The 17,306-nt window shown below is 53.3% G+C and overlaps 8 protein-coding genes and 1 non-coding gene across 9 annotated transcripts; 5 read left to right on the forward strand and 4 right to left on the reverse strand.

Annotated features, from left to right (window-relative positions):
* Window positions 1–1,411: 1,411 nt before the first annotated feature.
* On the forward strand, window positions 1,412–1,482 carry B0T26DRAFT_t230. The gene has a single exon. It is a non-coding gene; the product is annotated as a tRNA-Gly (tRNA).
* Window positions 1,483–3,215: 1,733 nt separating this feature from the next.
* B0T26DRAFT_744027 (ribosomal protein S2, flavodoxin-like domain-containing protein) lies at window positions 3,216–4,391 on the reverse strand (the record flags this gene model as incomplete). The annotated part of the gene is made up of 5 exons (XM_060444347.1): window positions 3,216–3,499; window positions 3,560–4,008; window positions 4,101–4,158; window positions 4,216–4,235; window positions 4,300–4,391. The coding sequence occupies 5 exons, from the start codon at window positions 4,389–4,391 to the stop codon at window positions 3,216–3,218; spliced, it is 903 nt and encodes a 300-aa protein (XP_060292030.1).
* A 302-nt stretch (window positions 4,392–4,693) lies between these two features.
* Window positions 4,694–5,862, forward strand: B0T26DRAFT_815164 (uncharacterized protein; the record flags this gene model as incomplete). Its single annotated transcript, XM_060447361.1, has 2 exons — window positions 4,694–4,859; window positions 4,937–5,862. The coding sequence occupies exons 1-2, from the start codon at window positions 4,814–4,816 to the stop codon at window positions 5,860–5,862; spliced, it is 972 nt and encodes a 323-aa protein (XP_060292031.1). The 5' UTR covers window positions 4,694–4,813.
* A 169-nt stretch (window positions 5,863–6,031) lies between these two features.
* On the reverse strand, window positions 6,032–7,646 carry B0T26DRAFT_480488 (vacuolar ATP synthase subunit D). The gene is made up of 4 exons (XM_060435266.1): window positions 7,448–7,646; window positions 7,292–7,380; window positions 6,346–7,234; window positions 6,032–6,237 (listed from the first exon to the last, which is right to left on the reverse strand). Exons 1-4 carry the CDS (start codon window positions 7,477–7,479, stop codon window positions 6,201–6,203), a joined length of 1,047 nt encoding a protein of 348 aa, XP_060292032.1. The 5' UTR covers window positions 7,480–7,646; the 3' UTR covers window positions 6,032–6,200.
* A 59-nt stretch (window positions 7,647–7,705) lies between these two features.
* Window positions 7,706–10,324, forward strand: B0T26DRAFT_728654 (uncharacterized protein). Its single transcript, XM_060442913.1, has 3 exons — window positions 7,706–7,958; window positions 8,070–8,159; window positions 8,236–10,324. Exons 1-3 carry the CDS (start codon window positions 7,924–7,926, stop codon window positions 10,025–10,027), a joined length of 1,917 nt encoding a protein of 638 aa, XP_060292033.1. The 5' UTR covers window positions 7,706–7,923; the 3' UTR covers window positions 10,028–10,324.
* Window positions 10,325–10,723: 399 nt separating this feature from the next.
* B0T26DRAFT_728657 (ubiquitin-related domain-containing protein) lies at window positions 10,724–11,784 on the forward strand. The gene has a single exon (XM_060442914.1). The coding sequence runs from the start codon at window positions 11,171–11,173 to the stop codon at window positions 11,402–11,404; it is 234 nt and encodes a 77-aa protein (XP_060292034.1). The 5' UTR covers window positions 10,724–11,170; the 3' UTR covers window positions 11,405–11,784.
* Window positions 11,785–12,264: 480 nt separating this feature from the next.
* B0T26DRAFT_480581 (uncharacterized protein) lies at window positions 12,265–14,441 on the reverse strand. The gene is made up of 11 exons (XM_060435267.1): window positions 14,184–14,441; window positions 14,057–14,131; window positions 13,877–13,993; window positions 13,756–13,821; window positions 13,495–13,689; window positions 13,346–13,429; window positions 13,103–13,255; window positions 12,964–13,032; window positions 12,832–12,894; window positions 12,671–12,736; window positions 12,265–12,595 (listed from the first exon to the last, which is right to left on the reverse strand). The coding sequence occupies exons 1-11, from the start codon at window positions 14,311–14,313 to the stop codon at window positions 12,444–12,446; spliced, it is 1,170 nt and encodes a 389-aa protein (XP_060292035.1). The 5' UTR covers window positions 14,314–14,441; the 3' UTR covers window positions 12,265–12,443.
* A 504-nt stretch (window positions 14,442–14,945) lies between these two features.
* On the reverse strand, window positions 14,946–15,670 carry B0T26DRAFT_728664 (uncharacterized protein). The gene has a single exon (XM_060442915.1). It carries the CDS (start codon window positions 15,461–15,463, stop codon window positions 15,266–15,268), a length of 198 nt encoding a protein of 65 aa, XP_060292036.1. The 5' UTR covers window positions 15,464–15,670; the 3' UTR covers window positions 14,946–15,265.
* B0T26DRAFT_728665 (6-O-methylguanine DNA methyltransferase) lies at window positions 15,671–17,038 on the forward strand. Its single transcript, XM_060442916.1, has 2 exons — window positions 15,671–16,392; window positions 16,579–17,038. The coding sequence occupies exons 1-2, from the start codon at window positions 16,046–16,048 to the stop codon at window positions 16,781–16,783; spliced, it is 552 nt and encodes a 183-aa protein (XP_060292037.1). The 5' UTR covers window positions 15,671–16,045; the 3' UTR covers window positions 16,784–17,038.
* Window positions 17,039–17,306: the final 268 nt, after the last annotated feature.

A 17,306-nucleotide genomic window follows, 5' to 3' on the forward strand; every position in this document is an offset into this window, starting at 1 on the left:
TAAAAGGGGTGTGACGAGACGATTTACGCAAATTCACGAATACTCGAGTCCTCGCGAGTTATGACAGAACTGAGCCAATGCGCACGGCTCTCTGCAAAATTCACTCTTCCAAAATACCCTGTATACGCATTCATCGACATTTAGTTTATCCTTTTTCTTTTCCTGTTACATACCCGTTCTAGGCCTTTTTTTCTAGCCCCGACGCGATATACACCTCATAGACGACTCACTTGCCCAGGCATATTCACTGTATAACTAATACGTCTGCTGATACGAGTTACTCGGGTTTTACTTGTCGTGTTTGGTCAGACACACATTGATACCACGCTTTATTTTCCCTTTTTTATTTTTAATTGTGTACGGCCTTTCTTCGCACCATCTCCCTTTTTTATGACACACCTTTTAAGATCAGACAAAATTGGCGCCCCGGGTCCGGCCTGCTTGTTCTGCTTCGAAACTCCTCCGTTACAAAATATCCTAATCATAACGGTCTCACTCTCTCTCCTCGACACACACTATCAACTTATAATCCTATCTTCTTTTCTTTTGTTCTCGGCCACCTTGGGCTGTCTCGTTGGTTTCATTTTGGATGTTTATCAACCAGAAATCAAAACCAATCCCGGCGCAGGAAGGAGCTGTATTTTTTTCTTAGGTTTTTTTTTATAAAAACTAGGTACGGAGCCTCTCGCACGAATGGGATATACCCCAAACCCCGGAAACCACTGAAAGTGGCTTGCGGGGGGTTTGGACTCGGGTCTTGGGGGAGGGCGGGGAGAGAGTTACGTAGTTGCATTTGGCAGAAACAGGGGCGAGGATACTGTAAAACTGGGAGGAAGGGCGCAAGACCGCGTGTGGCCGGATGTGTGGCGGGATGGTCTATTTTTGTTTTCTCATTTTATGGCATTGGGTGCGGGAAAGGGGCTGGGCTGGGCATGGGCTGGGACATGGCTGCGCGGGGCCGCGCCGGGCAGATAGGGCTTATGCATACCGCGCTTTTCTCTTGTGTCTTTGCTCTCTTGCTATGTGTGTGTTCGTGTTCTCGTAAACTGCCGTTAAGAAATGAGCATGCCGAATCTATTCTACGCGAGACATTAAGTACTAGAGAAACTATCTTCTTATCCTGCCTGAAGTTGCATTTCACGAATCCCTTCGAATATGACTCCAATTTCACCATTATATACGGATAAGTAAGGCGTTAAACCCCCATTTCATTAGGCTCTTTGCAGCTATTTCTATAAAGAACAGACAGTGTTCCTTCTTATTCACCTACATACGTCGAGTCGTTAAAAGGGGGGCTGGGCGGGACGGGACGCTGGGTTGCTAAATCCCTGCCGCGTCTGCATGGTGCCAGCTAGCTCTTCACTAATGATGCACGATACTACAGGATTTTCCATAACAGCTCAGAAAAGCAGCGTCAGTGGTTTAGTGGTAAAATCCATCGTTGCCATCGATGGGCCCCGCGTTCGATTCGCGGCTGACGCATTTAATTTTCTACTTTTTATAACTTGCCTCGACAATCTCTTTTTATGTTCTCGATGTCTCGTCGCTTCAATTACCTGCAGCATTTTATCTTTTCCTTTTTCAAAACTATCTTTGGTAAGTAACATTCTTAGTCTTTGTGGATCGGCCGCCGCCGTTAACGTGCTGCGCCGTTTTGTCTTTATTCTTAAAGTGTTCGTTTGGTACGGTAGTTCGGTTTCGCTGCGAGTGAGGCATCTCTTTTATTTATTTACATCTATTTACACTTGTTTGGAAATCCATTCGCACAGGAACAACTTCTTTCTTCTCTTGGCCCAAGTGTGTAGTTTCGCACGTCACTAGCATGCGCGGTATGGAAATTCCAAGTTGAAGACGAAGAATATATGGCTCTGAATACTTATTTTATTAAAGATTGCATGTTCTGGGTAATGTGCTCGAAGGGACGGACATCCGCGCGATCGTGCAAGGCGTGAACGAGCCTATCGTCAGTTGTATCCTCTTTGGCGTCTACGGCGCCACGTATGAGGAGGGCAGGATCTAGGCTCTATCAATGCATCATCGCCAGGTGTTGTAGACAAGGGGGCGTCCATTCATAAAATCTACGTTTCTCATGGGAAAACGTGGCCTAGTGTCGGATATCACCACCACTTGCTAGAGTAAGGACGGTTATTTACCACACCCCGGGAACTACCTCACCGCATTACAGGTCTAGTCTCCCTTCAAATCGTAATTAAATCCACAGGGGGGAAACAGCGAAACCTTTCAATATTAAAATGCATCGACATCTCGTGCGGGCTAACACTACCACATGGTGGCCTACCAACGACGCTCATTATCGGTTTCACTAGGTTATCAAGGCATCTGGTCGACTGCCTAGAGACATAGCTATCTTCAAAGTCCTGTTGCTTCTGAGTTCGTGAGCTACCAAGGTCACCTGTATACTACCCTCCATCGGTTAGTGACAATGCCAAACACCAAGCTAGTAAAAGGACATGACCGAGTAGACGGTGCCTGGAGAATCCCTCACCTTAGACGGAAAAGTAACTCATGATCCTGAGAATGATGCGAGGAACGTTGAGCAAACTGTATCGCGAGTCTACAACTCTTCATGGGCGGTAGACAAGAGCCAGTCTAAGAGATGCATGCTATGAGCCATGCAAGATCCAGAGGCAAACCGCAGTAGAATATGGCCAGTCTAAAAGAATTTTGTGATGCGAGCTGGCCCGAAGGGAAAATGCCCATGAAATACAAGTTGGTCTCATTGACATATGTCCATCTTCCCTACAATGGGTATTTTGGAGTGAAGCGTCGACCCAAGACCTGATATGGGTTACTTGCAGACATGGACCAGCCCATACAAAGCAGGATATAGCAAGACACGCAACGAGAGACTGTCCACAAGCTTCAGGGCCATTCATTTTTGTCAAATCCCTTTTCGGCTAAGACAGAGGACCACAAATCAAGCAGTCGCAAATTGTACCAAGGGAAGGCAGGATAACGATTAAGTCCACCCCTTTTGACCCCACAGGGCATTCCCTCTCTCTGGCAGAGCCAGATCGAGTATCTTTCCCTCATCAGTGCGGTCAAGTTAACCTTCGCCAAGGATGTCGAGATTGCAAAAGCCGATTCAGGAGAAGAGTCTAATGAATAAAGGGAAGAAAATCGGCAGGATCCAAGCCAGACCCAGCCCACTACGCCCCGTTACGCCTGACCCCAACGCTGACTTTTTTCCGGATTTACCATTCGGCGGTCTCCTTGATGGTCTCAGTGCCCCACTCGGTAGTAGGGGCAGTGGCAGCAGGGGCGGCACCGCCAGCAGCGGCGGTAGCATCCCAGGTGCCGGCCTGAGCCTCGCTCCACTCACCGCCACCAGCAGCAGCAAAGCCAGCAGGCGCAGCATCCCAGTCACCACCACCAGCAACAGGGTAGCCAGACTCGATGGCGACAACACCCTCCTCCTCGACACCGGGGAGCTTCTCCTCCTCGACCTTGTCCTCAGCCTCGGCCTCGGGGTCACGGTCTGTAAGAAATATGGGTTAGCGCACAGCTCCTTGCAAGTAGAGCGTTGGTGAAGACATACAGAAGTACAGATCCACCATGACGTCCCAGGGGGTCTCGCGGTTGTAGATGGTGCCGCGGAGACGCAGGACCTCACGAGCCAACATCCACCAGACAGCGCCAATAGCATGACGGCCCTTGTTGTTGGTCGGGATGGCAACATCCACGTAGTCGGTGGGAGAGTCGGTGTCGCAAAGGGCGATCACGGGGATGTTGACGTAACTAGCCTCCTTGATGGCCTGGGCATCGGTACGGGGGTCCGTGACGATGATAAGGCGGGGCTCCTTGAAAGAGCGGGTGATGTAGTTGGTGAACGAACCGGGGGTGAAGCGACCGGCGATGGCCTGGGCACCGGTGTGCGCAGCGAACTTGAGCACGGCACGCTGGCCATAGGGACGGGCGGAGATGACGCAAACGTCGCTCGGGTTGTCAATGGCGACAATGATGCGGGCAGCAAGAACAATCTTCTCCCTGGAGGCGAAGAGCGTCAGTATTCGGCCCTCTGCTTGCCAGGATATGTCGAAACCGCCCCAAGGGAGCACTCGTCGTCCAATTCAACATACCAGGTCTTGCCAATGTTGATCACGTTGACACCATCGGCACGGGTCTTCCACAGGTACGCTGGTGAAGCTGTTAGAAGGCTTTATAGCGGCAGTGATTCGGGCGGTGAGTATTTACGTTGCATATGAACCTGGAGACTATTCGGAAGAAAATCGTTAGCAACAATTCGGTCTCCGGCATGGCAGCTTTAAGGTCGCCTACTTCTTGGAGCCGACGTGGCACTGAGCAGCGAGCAGCTGCTCGATGTCATTGCTCGTGGCATTGAAGATAGAGGGGAGGTTTGCGGGCGCCATCTTGACTGTGTTTTCTCTTTCCTGAGTGTGAGGACGGAGAAAGAGTTGTCAAGATCAAGCGTAGGCGGTTGAGAAAGTATGCCGTTTTTTCCCTTCGCGATAGCTGTAGGTAGTACCTCTGCGATTTTCGCACACAAATTCGATTTTGTGGGGAGCCCCGCCAGGGTTGGCTTACGGAGGTACTAGGCCTAGACCCACCCACTCTTGGCACATCATGGTCGGATTTTTGAGCCGCCGTTCAGCCGAGGGATGTGGGTCTTTTGGCGACGGGACCTGCCTTGAACACTTTGGTGTGGATCTGTCGGTGCGCTAGGCGACATTAGGACTAGCGTCTCTATATCCCAAAATCTGTCTGGCCTCGTTCAAGGAGAAAGTCGCGAAGCACGCCCCAGCATCAGAGAGGAAGCTATAGCAACATCACCATGCCTCCTCGGATACCAGTCCCGCAAGGGCTGCATAGCTTAACATGTAAGTCACCGAGGCAATCTAGCCCTCAATGGGCTGCCGGACCATGTGCACAACTAACAGGACTCCGAACGACGCAGTATGTCTCCGCCCAGCAACATCGGCTTTCACGCCGAGCTTCCAGCCCCTGATACAGACAGCAAATCTCAGCCAAAGAGAGAAGAAAAAGAGGATGAAGCAAGACAAATACGGGTGGATGCAGGCGGAACAGCGTAAGGCCGCCCACGTCGCCCATCATGACACCATCCAGGCGCAGCGCAACGCGGAATGGGGCAGTCCCATCCACGGCATCACCACGCCCTTTGTCGAGTCGTTTGACTCGGCCGGCCAGGCCAAGTTCACAACGCCGCCCATCAACGCCGACGGCGTCCCGCTCGAGGACCCGCGGCCGCTGCCAACCGCGCCGCACCTCAAGAACCACCTACTCACACAAGAGGAGCTGGACAAGGCGATTGAGTTCGCCGGGAGGCTGGCGGAGCCGCTGACAGGTGCCGAGCGCGGCATCGACAACCCCAGGAACAAGAACGCCGAGGAGTGGGAGGCCGAGGACTATGCATATAGGCACGCCAAAGCGGTGGTTGCGCTGCAACGCATCACGGACCTGAACAACGGCAGCGCCAAGGACCGGAAGCACGCCAACATCCGGCGGTGCATCGACGTCTTTGGCCGCCACAACACGGACCATACCCTCGCGCGACCGGGCCCGCCGACTGCGCGAGGCGTGGAGCCCCAGCCGAAACCCGAGCGAGCCGGTCCCGACACAGGCAGCAGCGAGGTGCAGATCGCCATTCTCACGGCCAAGATTCGGGCGCTGGCGCTGGTACTCGAGGGGCCCAAGGGGAACAAGGACATCATTAACAGGAGGAATCTGCGGGTGCTCTGCCACAAGCGCCAGCGGCTTTTGCGGTACATGGAGAGGAAGGAGAGAGGAAGCGAGAGGTGGCAGAACATGATCAAGACGCTGGGGCTATCTCCCGCCACGTGGAAGGAGCAGATCAGTTTCTAATAAAGGGCTCTCGGGGTGGGAGATGTGTGAGAATACGCCATGTAACAAAACCAACAGCAAAACATTATAACTTCTCTATGTGTACAATAAGGGCAATAAAATCGGCAGGAGTGCACCAAGACTCTCCCGTTCTTCGTGGGTTCTAGTCGCCCATTGCATCTGATCCCTTGCCCGCATAGACGCCCGTCGCCCTTCCTGTTTCTGATTACTTATACTGTTCATGCTCCGGGTAGGCAACTTAATCTACAAAGCTAAACGCAACAAGCTCAAAAGCAAAACCGCCGAAGCAAATTAGAACACGCTGATATAATTGCCAATCCGCTCCTTCTGGTTCTGTGCTATGCACTCGGCAATCCATGTGATGTTGCGGATTTCCTTTTGGCTCATGTTAGGTTACCATCTTGGAGAGGATATGCAGGGGATGCATGATAGCGGGTTAAGTGCGGGAAGGGAGGTAAAGTGGGTGGTGTATAGCTTACCTGCTCTCTTAACTTCACCCAAGCGTAGATGATGGCGAATGTGAACTGCCGCGTGAAGGCGCCCTTGGAAATCTCCATCTCCTTCTGGTAAAACATGTCCTCCAGGCTCCTGCCGTCGGACCCTGCGCCACCGGCCATGTTGCTGGGACCGCTGGGACCACCGCCCAGACCAGCCGCCTCAAAGAACGACTTGTAATCAGAAACGCCCTCGACAGCAAGACGCACGCCCTCAAAGTCATCGGCGCGCGACAGCATCAGCGTGCCCTCGGGATACAGCAGGCCGAAATTCGGATACAGCTTCTTACGGTCTGCCTTGGACAGTTCCGTACCGAACGAATTCAGCGTGATGTTGATGGCGCGGCGGTCGGCCTCAAACTCGAGAATCTCGGACATGACCTCGGCCGTGGGGGTGCCCGACATTTCGGGGTTCGTGTTGACAAACTGGTAGAAGTCTTCGAGGTAGTTCTTGTACAGCGTGTTGCGCACAATCTCGATGTTGAGCTCGTCGAGATCCTGGTGGCTCAGGCTGCCCTTGAAGTAGGGGGCCAGCGGCGTCTCGATCAGCACGCTGTTGTAGAGCTCCTCGATATTGGTCGCCACGCATAGCACCGGCATCGTCTCGAACCAGCCCAGCGGGTGGCACCGGTCAAGCAGCTCGCGAGTGTCGCGCTCGTGCAGGGTGCCCGTGATCAACAGGGCCACGTTGTCGATCATGTAGCCGTACGTGAGGTAGTCCATAAACTTGGCGAGCGACCCGACGGCATTGGCCCGGACATAGCGAAACTCGGATACGAGCTTGTCTGTCGTCTTGGCCGCGAGGCTCGACGTCGACGGGTTAGGAGGGAGGGAGGCGAGGAAGTCGCCGTAGGCAGGGCCCAGCTGGAGTTTGAGGTCTGCATGCTAGTTTAGAAAATCGACAGGCCGATGCTGGGGGAGGGGGAGAGGCTCACCGTCGATGGTCTCGCATTGTGTCATGTTTGTGTAGTTTGCGCCAGTGAACAAGCCATTCCTATAGCCACGAACAATGCCCTCAATGTAGCTTGCGTCAACTGTTAGCACGTTCCCGGACCGTCCAACCCAGCAAGGGAATTTTCAATGCAGCATACCCATTGTTCACGTTGAAGAAGAGGCCCTCCATCTTGCGCTGCCTAAAGCCGTGGAGCTTTGGAGATGAGGGACCCTGACTTGTTGGATCTTGAGGCGGCGTAGTGGTGTACGTCGGTTCAAGATTCAGGTGGGCGAGGGACAGGACTGCTCAAGGCGGGCATGTTATTACCAGGTCACTGAGGCGCAGGTACATTACGGAGAACGGACTGTACGGAATACGATACGGTACCTACCCTGCTAAGATACTGGCGGTACGTACTGTTATCCATAAAACCTACCGCATGAGAGCTCGGGCCCACTGCCCCACTTCCCAACGTTCGGACTCCTGCCACTGGTGTAAAAAAAAAAATGCTTCGATATTTTTTCCTTCCTCGAAGCCCTCGAGAATCGCAAGGACGCAGTCAAACCGCTGCTTCCCACCACCTCAACGGCGACCAGCAAGCACACTTGGGCTCACCAGTGCTAGCTGCCCACTATGCCTCTCTTCATTCTCGCAGAGACTAGCGCCGGGTAAGTTGCCTTGCTCCAATTGACAATTGTTGCTTCTGGCCGCAACTTGCACCTGCCGAACCCTTACCTCCGCCTGCGAGACCGACCATCAGGACTGACACGCGACTGTAGCTATGGTCTTTTCAAGGCCGCCGACAAGAAGCTACTCGATGACGACAGCATCACGGAGCGTCTGTCGACTGTTGACAAGATTGTAAAGGAGTAAGTTTTCCTGTCTTGGTGCCAGTCTCAGCCGGATTCTTGTTGCGCTCGTGTACCAATTATGGCTCTTTTGCAGGATCAAGTATAAGCAATTTGCCAAGTTCGAAAGCGCTGCCAGTGCGCTCGAGGAAATCACAGGCTTAATAGAGGGCAAGGTCACACCAAGACTTGCCCATCTGCTTGAGGAGTTCAAGGATGAGAAGAAGGTCACATTGGCGGTGAACGAGACCAAGCTTGGAAGCTCCATCCTCAAGCTGCCCCAACTCAACATCAAGCCCGTTGCGGACGGCACGACAAATGAACTCTTCCGTGCCATTCGTCAGCATCTTCCCGATCTGATTCCGGGTATGCTGCCTGAGAATTTCAAGGAGATGACGTTGGGTCTTGCTCACTCGCTCTCCCGACACCGCCTCAAGTTCTCGCCCGAGAAGGTTGACGTTATGATTGTCCACGCTGTGTCCCTCTTGGACGACCTCGACAAGGAATTGAACACATACGCCATGAGAGTAAAGGAGTGGTATGGCTGGCATTTCCCCGAATTGGCCAAGATTCTTCCCGACAATCTTTCCTACGCCCGCATCATCGTTACGATGGGTGTCCGAGCCAACGCCCCTAAGGCAGATCTTTCAGAGATCCTCCCCCACGAGATCGAGACGGCCGTCAAGGCCGCTGCTGATATTAGCATGGGCACAGAGATTGGTCCTGAGGACTTGGAAAACATCTGCCAGCTCGCTGAATCGGTAATCAACCTTTCCGAGTACCGAAAGCAACTTTCGGAGTATCTCGAGAACCGCATGAGGGCCATTGCCCCCAACATGACGGAACTTGTCGGTGCTCTTGTTGGTGCGAGACTTATCGCCCACGCAGGATCGCTCATGAGCCTGGCCAAGAGCCCCGGTAGCACCATTCAGATTCTGGGTGCCGAGAAGGCGCTCTTCCGTGCTCTCAAGACCAAGCACGCGACTCCCAAATACGGTCTGATCTACCACGCTTCTCTTGTTGGCCAGGCCTCTGGAGCAAACAAGGGCAAGATGGCTCGTCAACTCGCCTCCAAGGTGGCTCTGGGTGTCCGCACAGATGCCTTGGCAGAATTTGAGGAAAATGCCGCCGACGAGACACGCGCAAACCTCGGAATACGGTCCAAGGCCAGACTTGAGAACAACCTCAGACATCTTGAGGGCAAGCCTCTTTTCTCCAAAGGCTCCTCAGCAAATGACATGCCCTTGGGCGCGCCCAAGTGGGACATCAAAGAAGCTCGCAAGTATAATATCGACGCTGATGGTCTGCTTGGAGAGGAGCCTTCTGCCAAGAAGAGGGCTCTGATCGAAGAGGTTCCCGAGGTAGAAATGGAAGATGTTGAACCCGACCACGAATCAGATGTGGAGATGAAGGAGACTCCCAAAAAGAGTGGAAAGAAGGCGGCGGACCCTGACTCTGAAGATGAGGAGGAATCTCGTTCGGCCAAGAAGGCCCGCAAGGAGAAGAAAAAGGCCGCCAAATCCAAGAAGGCCCCCGAGGGAGCCGCGACACCGGTATCCAGCTCCAAGAAGAACGTGGAGGCGCCACAGACTGCGGCATCCAAGACGCTCAGCTCCAAGGACATCGGGCGCCTTGCCAAATCTGCCGGCCTGTCAGTTTCCAAGTTCACTCGCCGCTACGAGCGTGGTCAGGTCAAGCTAAACCCGGACGGCACTATTGATGTTCTGAGCAAGAAGGACCTAAAGGAGCAGGAGGCTGAGGAGGAGACGCCGGTGAAGGCCAAGGGTTCCAAGCGCAAGCACGATGCCGAAGAGGAAGAGGAGGCAGAACAGACACCCGCGAAAGAAGACAAGCCGAAGAAGAAGAAGAAGCACCACAGCGATGCATGAGGCTGCTGCTTTCTGACTGATTCTTCTGTATGATACATTTTGCGGTTATACCAACTCTTGTCACCTGGCGTTTGGAATGGGGTAAACGGCGTCATTGGAGCATAGTCTGCGCTTTGTAGTGTCACGGGGCGCTGCATCTTGGAGGTGACTGGAAAAATGGGCTGAGAGGCTTTGGCTGCCGAATGTTGAGTGATGGTAGCGCTCTACTTAGTGAGCAGCGATCATGTTCATTGAACCATAAAGGAGCGTGTGTCTGGCTTGCTCTCTAGTATAAGAATTAAAAATGATATAAGGTCGTATTGTTATTTATCTATCTGTCTTTTGTTCTTCTCTGATCTTTGGACGTTTTCGCCGTGTTTTTTTTCCTGCCTGAGAGCCCGTTATGTAATCGCATTTTAGGAGCAGAGCCCCACTATAATTTCGTCACTGGTAGCCAAGCCCTGTAAGGCTGTACTGAGCTGCAGGGCTCGATTTCGCGGCAACTTCGACGACCAACTCTCGTTACAATCCACACACCTCATCATCGGGTTTGCCACAACACATAAAAAAATGGCCGACTCTCCGCGCAGAGAGCGATCCCGCTCCCACTCTCCTCGACGTCGTCCCAAGGGCAGCGGCGGCGGTGGCGGGTTCAAATGGAAGGAGAAGCGCTCCAACGACGACGGCAGCGGCGAGCAGGGCGGTCGCGACGACGACCGCGACGCCCGCGGAGGCCTCCAGCGCGGCTACCGCAACCGTTCCCCGCGCCGCGATCGCGACCGGGACAGGGACAGGGACAGGGACCGCGATCAGGCCAAGGACCGTGACCAGCAGGGCCGCGACGGAGACCGGAGAAGAGACGACGACCGCGACAGGTCGAGGAGAGACAGGGACAGAGACACAGACACAGACAGAGACAGAGGCAGAGACAACGATCGCAGCAGCCACTCGCCTGGCGCATCCTCGAGGCGGCGGCACCATGACGACGACGACGACGACCGCGACCGCGACCGCGACCGCAACAACAGGGACAACCACCCCCGAAAAGAAAGCAAGCACAAGCCCAGTAAGCCCAAGTCTGGTGGCACCAACCCGCCCCCGCGGCCAGCCGCAGCAGCAGCCGCAGGAGCAGCTCCCGCCGGCGGGGCGTACAGCGGCGAGGAGATGATCGTGGTGACGGTCAATGACCGGCTGGGCACTAAGGCGCAGATCCCCGCGTTCGCGAGCGACCTAGTCAAGCACTTCAAGATCATGGTCGCCATGAAGGTCGGCCGCGAGCCCCACGAGATCCTGCTCAAGCGCCAGGGCGAGCGGCCCTTCAAGGACCAGCTAACGCTAGCCGACTACGGCGTGTCCAACGGCGTGCAGCTCGACCTCGAGGTCGACACGGGTGACTAAAGAGGAGAAAACGAGTCGGGGTTTTCCTCTGTCTGTTACGTATCCTCGGAAATGGGATGGGACAATACCTGGTTCTACTTTTTCTCACACGGATGGATACCAACACACTCTGCACTTTGCCGTTCACGTTTCTCATCCCCGCACTCCTTTTTTATTCCTCCCCAAGTCTGTTACCTCTTCACATTGCACACGCAAGGACGGGAGGTCAGTGAGCTGTCAGCGGCACTTCAGGCTGGCCAGGATGGATATCCGGTTCCATTGGGGATATAGTAGACACAAAAAGACAATAGCAGCATGCTCGGTCTGTGGATGTCAGGGCCCGCATATTCAAGCTACCTTACAGATAGATACCCACAATAAAAGATAAGATAACCCTGGTGCTTCTTACAGTTTGTCCGCCACGCTCACCGCGTGTGGCTGTATGCAACATAGTAAGCCTTTATTAGGTAGGGTGTGCGTATGAAGGATATTTCCCCAAGGTAAGGATTCTGGTAGCTTTTGCCTTCCTCGGCAAAAAAACCTTGAGAGGTACTGAGGGCTTTCGGATTTCGGAAAGTCATGGGCAGCAGGCCAAAAAGAAGTAAACTTGCAAAAAAAAATTAATTTTTCTTCTTTTATTGGGTCAAGTACAATATGTTGGTAAGAAAAGCCGCTCCCTTGGTTTGCCTCGTTGTTATCCATTTTTGATCATTCTTTGCCAATCCTCAGACCTTCCTCTAGAAAATCCAAAGGAACCAAACGGAGACGAAATAAGCCATCCAAACCGTAAAATGCTGCCCATGTGCGGTGAATACACGATATACTCACAAAGTGATGCTGAAAAGAGTCACAGGCAAGGAAAGACACATAGTGAAGAAAGTCCGTGTGAGGATGGGGAAAGCCCGAAACTCAAAAGATCTCGGAGTCCGTGTTTGCACATGTGCACTCGTGCGTAGCCGGAAATGAACTGCGCATCCTCGTCGCCGGGTTGGAGTGGTGGCTTTCCAGTGTCGCATACCTGGATATCGACATCTCTTCTCTCGGGCACTCCTACCCGTATTCAGATATCGAACACTGGTCGGGGCCCCCAGATCACGTCTCGAGACTGAAGCTCTCGAGTCCGAGACTGTGAGCGAGTTCTCCTCCGTGAGCGAGATCTCACCCTTACGAGGGGTCTCGCGGTAGGCGTGCCGTTGTAGAAATCGTTGAGGTCTATTCGAGAGGACAAAGGAGATTGGTTATTTTGCACCCGGGGTAAAGGCGGGAGGGGGGGTTATATGAACTCACGGTCGAGACATAGCTGAGTTTCGCTGCTAACGGCTATAGCGTTGCATTTTGGAATAGAGCATACGTCTACCGCTGAGTGTCAGCTTCTGGATCCACGAATACAGGGGATGAATGCCCCTGGTAAGGCCTGTTTCCGCAATTGTGTGGGAGAGATGACTTACGGTATTCGCAGTAGATACTCTTGCTACCCACATGGGCTAGGCAGGCCGGCTCACGGCAAGTGTCTACGTTCGTTACCGTGTCAGGCCATAATGTTCGCGCAAGGGTCCGCGTCAGCGGCTGAGTCGACTTACGCATCGGGCAGTATTTTCCTTCCAGGGTCCAGGGTCGAGGGTACGCGCATCTTAGGTCCATACAAGTATCTTACAGAGAGTATATTAGAACAAAACAAACACGTCGAGGCTGTTGCCAAACTTTGGAGAGGCTACTCACGGTGGCCGCAGTATGGTCTATCCTCCGAGGCTCTAAAGTCGCAGTTCCTGTCACGGCAAATAGTGCCCCTGAGGATACTCGTATGGAGAGTACGCCCTCTGTTCTCGTTCTGCAGTTGGGCTGGCAAGTGCACCGGAGACGGCTTGGGAGTATCTAGGTGGGTCGTTCTTAGTTTCCTGTCTTTATATAACACCATTTGGATCTGGACGTCTTTTTTCTAGAGGAAAATGACTGGATACTCACGGATGTGACAATAGGGGTCGTAGTCTCCTCTCACGGACGACCATAACCGGGTCCTGCCACAGTCTGCTCTGCTGCATTCCATGTCTAGCCCCGGCAGGATTTTCTGGTCAGTGTTTCCAACATAGCATTGGCTAGTGAATATTCCTTACGAGAACTGCAATATTGTTTGTCTCTCTCTACTAGCGACAAGCATCCAGCCATCCTACACTTATCTGAAGGACGGCTAGCCCCTCGAGTACTAAAATGACCACGACCGGAACGAGCAGAGGGGGCCGACGTACGAGTTAGACAGCAGCTACTGTTGCCTATGACAGTGTTTCTGCAGCTGTCGGCCCGGCAGGTGTCTGTTCTCTGTTTTTCAGTCTCTGGAAACCGGTGTTCGACATGGTGAATGGTGAATGGTAGCTTACGGTCTTTACAATGTGGACTTTTGGACGAGATTCGAGGTTTGCGGCAATCTCCAGTATGGCACTTGTCTAGTGTTCCGTAAATAACGATTACTATGCAGTTTCCTAGTGTGGATCGGCTTACGGCGAATGCAGGTTTCGGCGCGAATGACCGTCTCAGGCATGCCGAGGCCAGGTCTCTGTCTGGGGTCTGGAATTGGATACCGAGGCAGGGAGCAGCCTAAGATGGAACAATATGTGTCTACCCAAGGGGTTAGCTAAGCTCAACTATCTCCTGTCAGGGGGGCTAGGGTTTGTGTCATACGCAAGCCGCAAACCGAGTCATAAGGATCATGGTGGTTGAGGCACGTCTCGGACCCGTAGAAGGCGCTGCAGCAATCTATTCCAAAGTCAGCGGCGAGTTGATGGGTCTTATGGAAGGGATTTCCAACGTTGCGGGCAGAACCTGGCTGAAGTGATTCTTTCGGGACTATCACGGCCGGCCGGGATGCTTTTGACTGTCTTGGTCGCCGCAAAGCTGGAACACCGGGGGTAACGACAAAATGACAAACTGTACGCCATGTCGGAGGTACTCGTTGTTACGCGGCTATGGGAAATGGACTATTGAGTCTGAACTGCGTAGAGGAGAGCGGTGGGTGGCGGTGGCGGTGGCAGTGGCAGTTTGACAGGTTGGGAGCCGGTATGATACCTGATAAACAGTGAGCCAGTCTCAGATACTTATACCTGAATGACTGCGAGGGACCGATGATCTAGGACGTGGGACTTATAAACTAAGACCCAGACAGGACCGAGAGTGCCGTTTGTTCAAGAGCACGCGACTACTCGCCTCGGGATGCAAAGAAATCTAGGATGACGGGCGACGGGCGACGGGCGACGGGGTGGTTTCGCTTTCGCCACTCTGACGAGGTTCCGGTCGTCTTGCAGCAGAACCCGCCTGTGTTTGTCCTCTGTATGACTGTGCTTCGCGACGAAACAGCGGGAAATTCCATTGGAGAGGGTGATTGGCCGGTAGGATAGTTGCGGTCAAGAACCAATGAAGCGCGCTGTGCCCTTTTTTCACCTTGCATCATCAAAGATCCTTGGCACTCGCTTTAAGTTGTGCAGCCAGGTAGCCATGTAGAAAGAGCTAAGTCAATACAACGCGAAGGAATTCCACGAGACTGTATGATAGGGAACGGGCCGAAGCTCGTTTAGTGGCTTGGTATAATCGTAACTAGAACTAAATTACCTTAGGTCTACATGCTTCGGCCACTACGCTGAACATGCGGCCAGCGGCGAGCGGCGGGCTTTCTGGAGTAGTTCTGTAGTGCATGGGCGTGGTTTTTTTTTATCGCCACCCCCAACATCCGCGTAAATAAGTTGTGAGCGTCGAATGTGGGAGTAGCGGTAGGCTATATGAAGCATCTATGGAAGGCGAGTTTCCGCCCGAGAGAGGCTTGGGCACAGGGACTCAAGCACCTGCCTAACCTCCGGGGCCGTCTAACTGCCTCATGCCGTTGCCCCATTGTAGGGCTTATGGTGATCCCTCCACGGCGGAAAGGGTGTGGTTGTTGAGGACGCGATGCTGACCGAAAAGAAAAGCGTAACTGGCGTGGACGGTATAACCAACACAGCCAACCGTTGACAGAAAAAATTGTCCATGCCACAGATCCACTGTATGCCACGTAAGTAGTAACGCCCAGGAAAGAGTCACCCCGACTCGTAATGGCATGGGGTAGGGCAAGAGACTTCGCAAGAGGAAGCACAGATGCCGTCTCCTGCCACAAAGGTAGCTACATTAAGTGGGGACGTTGAACCGTCAACCACAGATATTCTGAGCTTCCAAGAGGGAAGGAACGTGTCCGGGGAGCTTGCCTAAAGGTTGGTGCCTAGTTACACAAAGACTGAAATCGAAAAAGGGTAGCCAAAGCACGGAAAACACCGAATTTTATGACGGAAAGAAAGGGGGCCCCTAAGATCTCACCTGGACGCAAGACCAACGGGGCGAATTAACCACGTGACCGCGCATCAGCCTCGCGCCGAGCGGACGCGTTAATTCCCAGACCGACGCGTGCGCCCTTGGAATGACACGGCGACAGCCACGGCCGACATATAATTGATTCCCACCCCTCAAACCCGCCTTGCTGTGGCATTGCTGCAATTACATCTACGTTTACAGTTTATTTTGCAGGAGAAACAGAGCGAGTCTGGAGACAAACATCCCAACACAGCACACACACTGGACAGGAGGAAGACTCTCAACTACCTACGTACCAGCCTACAGAGCCAATAGAGCCACACGTCGTGACAAAGCATGGAAAGCAGACTGAAAATGTCAGGCGGAATGAGGCGCAAGCCCACGGCCCACCGTCTGACCCCCACTGCAATCAAACCCGGCCCAGACAGCGCTGGCAGTTCCGGGCTGACGGGATACCGCCACCACCGCCAAGAAGAAGAAGAACAAGACGTGGCCGCGCTCGAGGCGCTCATCGCCGGCTATCAACATGGCACTGTCTTCGACAAGGCGGTGTGGCGGCTGCTGCTGCAGATTCCGCGCGGGTGCGTGACGACGTACGGGATCCTGGCGGCGCAGCTGGGGTCGTCGCCGCGGGCCGTCGGCAATGCCCTGCGCCGCAACCCCTATGCTCCGCGCGTGCCGTGGTATGTTCTTTTCCTTCTTCTGTTTATTTGCTTTGATTTTTTTTTTGTGTGGGTGTGTGTTATATTACCCATCCAGCTCGCCCTCGAGACGCTTCATCCATCTCCCCACCACATACATCATTCCCATCATCCCCTGACAAACCCCCAAAACAATATCAGAGCTAACATAGTTCCGCCTCCCCTCAGCCACCGCGTCATCGCAACAGGGGGCAAGCTCGGTGGGTTCAAAGGCATGGTCGGGCCGCGCGACGGGGCATCGTCGGCGAAGCTAGTCGAGAAGCGAATGTTGCTGCGGCGCGAGGGCATCAAATTCGGCACGGCGAGCCCCAGCAGCAAGACCGGCGAGGAGAAGGTGCTGGGGACGCCGTTCACGGGGTTCGCGCCGCCGTGAGGCGCAACAGTAGTCAAAGCACCTGCTTCTCTGTAGCCAGTATGAAGAGGCCCAGAGTGGTGTTTTGGGTTCCAGCGGCTGGCTTGGTTTGGTTTGGTTTGGTTTGGCTAAAAATGACGAATATGAACACGACGACGACAGATAATACCACGACACAGAAAGGAGATACATGTGGAGTTGGGTTATACTACATTTTCTTTGTTCGAAGTCTTGTTATATATATACATATAAATATACATATATATTGATACGCTGTCTCTGGCTGCAGTACGACAAAGTTACCTTTCCTCGCTATAAAATGTGACAAGTGTTGATGTGCTTTCGAGACAAGTTGGCTCCTCAACTATGTAAGCTCGCAAAACAAAAGAAAAAAAGGACAAGGCACAGACATTCGTCATTCATTTAGCAAGGCAAGGCTTGTTATGATACAATACATTTCGCTTCTTCTCCCAATCTGTCTAAGGTTAACAACGAGCAAGCAGGCGCCCGCATCACGCCCTCGCGTATAGCAGACATCTCGCCT

The sequence above is a fragment of the Lasiosphaeria miniovina genome (genome assembly GCF_030549165.1).
Source record: "Lasiosphaeria miniovina strain SMH2392-1A chromosome Unknown B0T26scaffold_7, whole genome shotgun sequence".
NCBI classification, from domain to species: Eukaryota; Fungi; Ascomycota; class Sordariomycetes; order Sordariales; family Lasiosphaeriaceae; genus Lasiosphaeria; species Lasiosphaeria miniovina.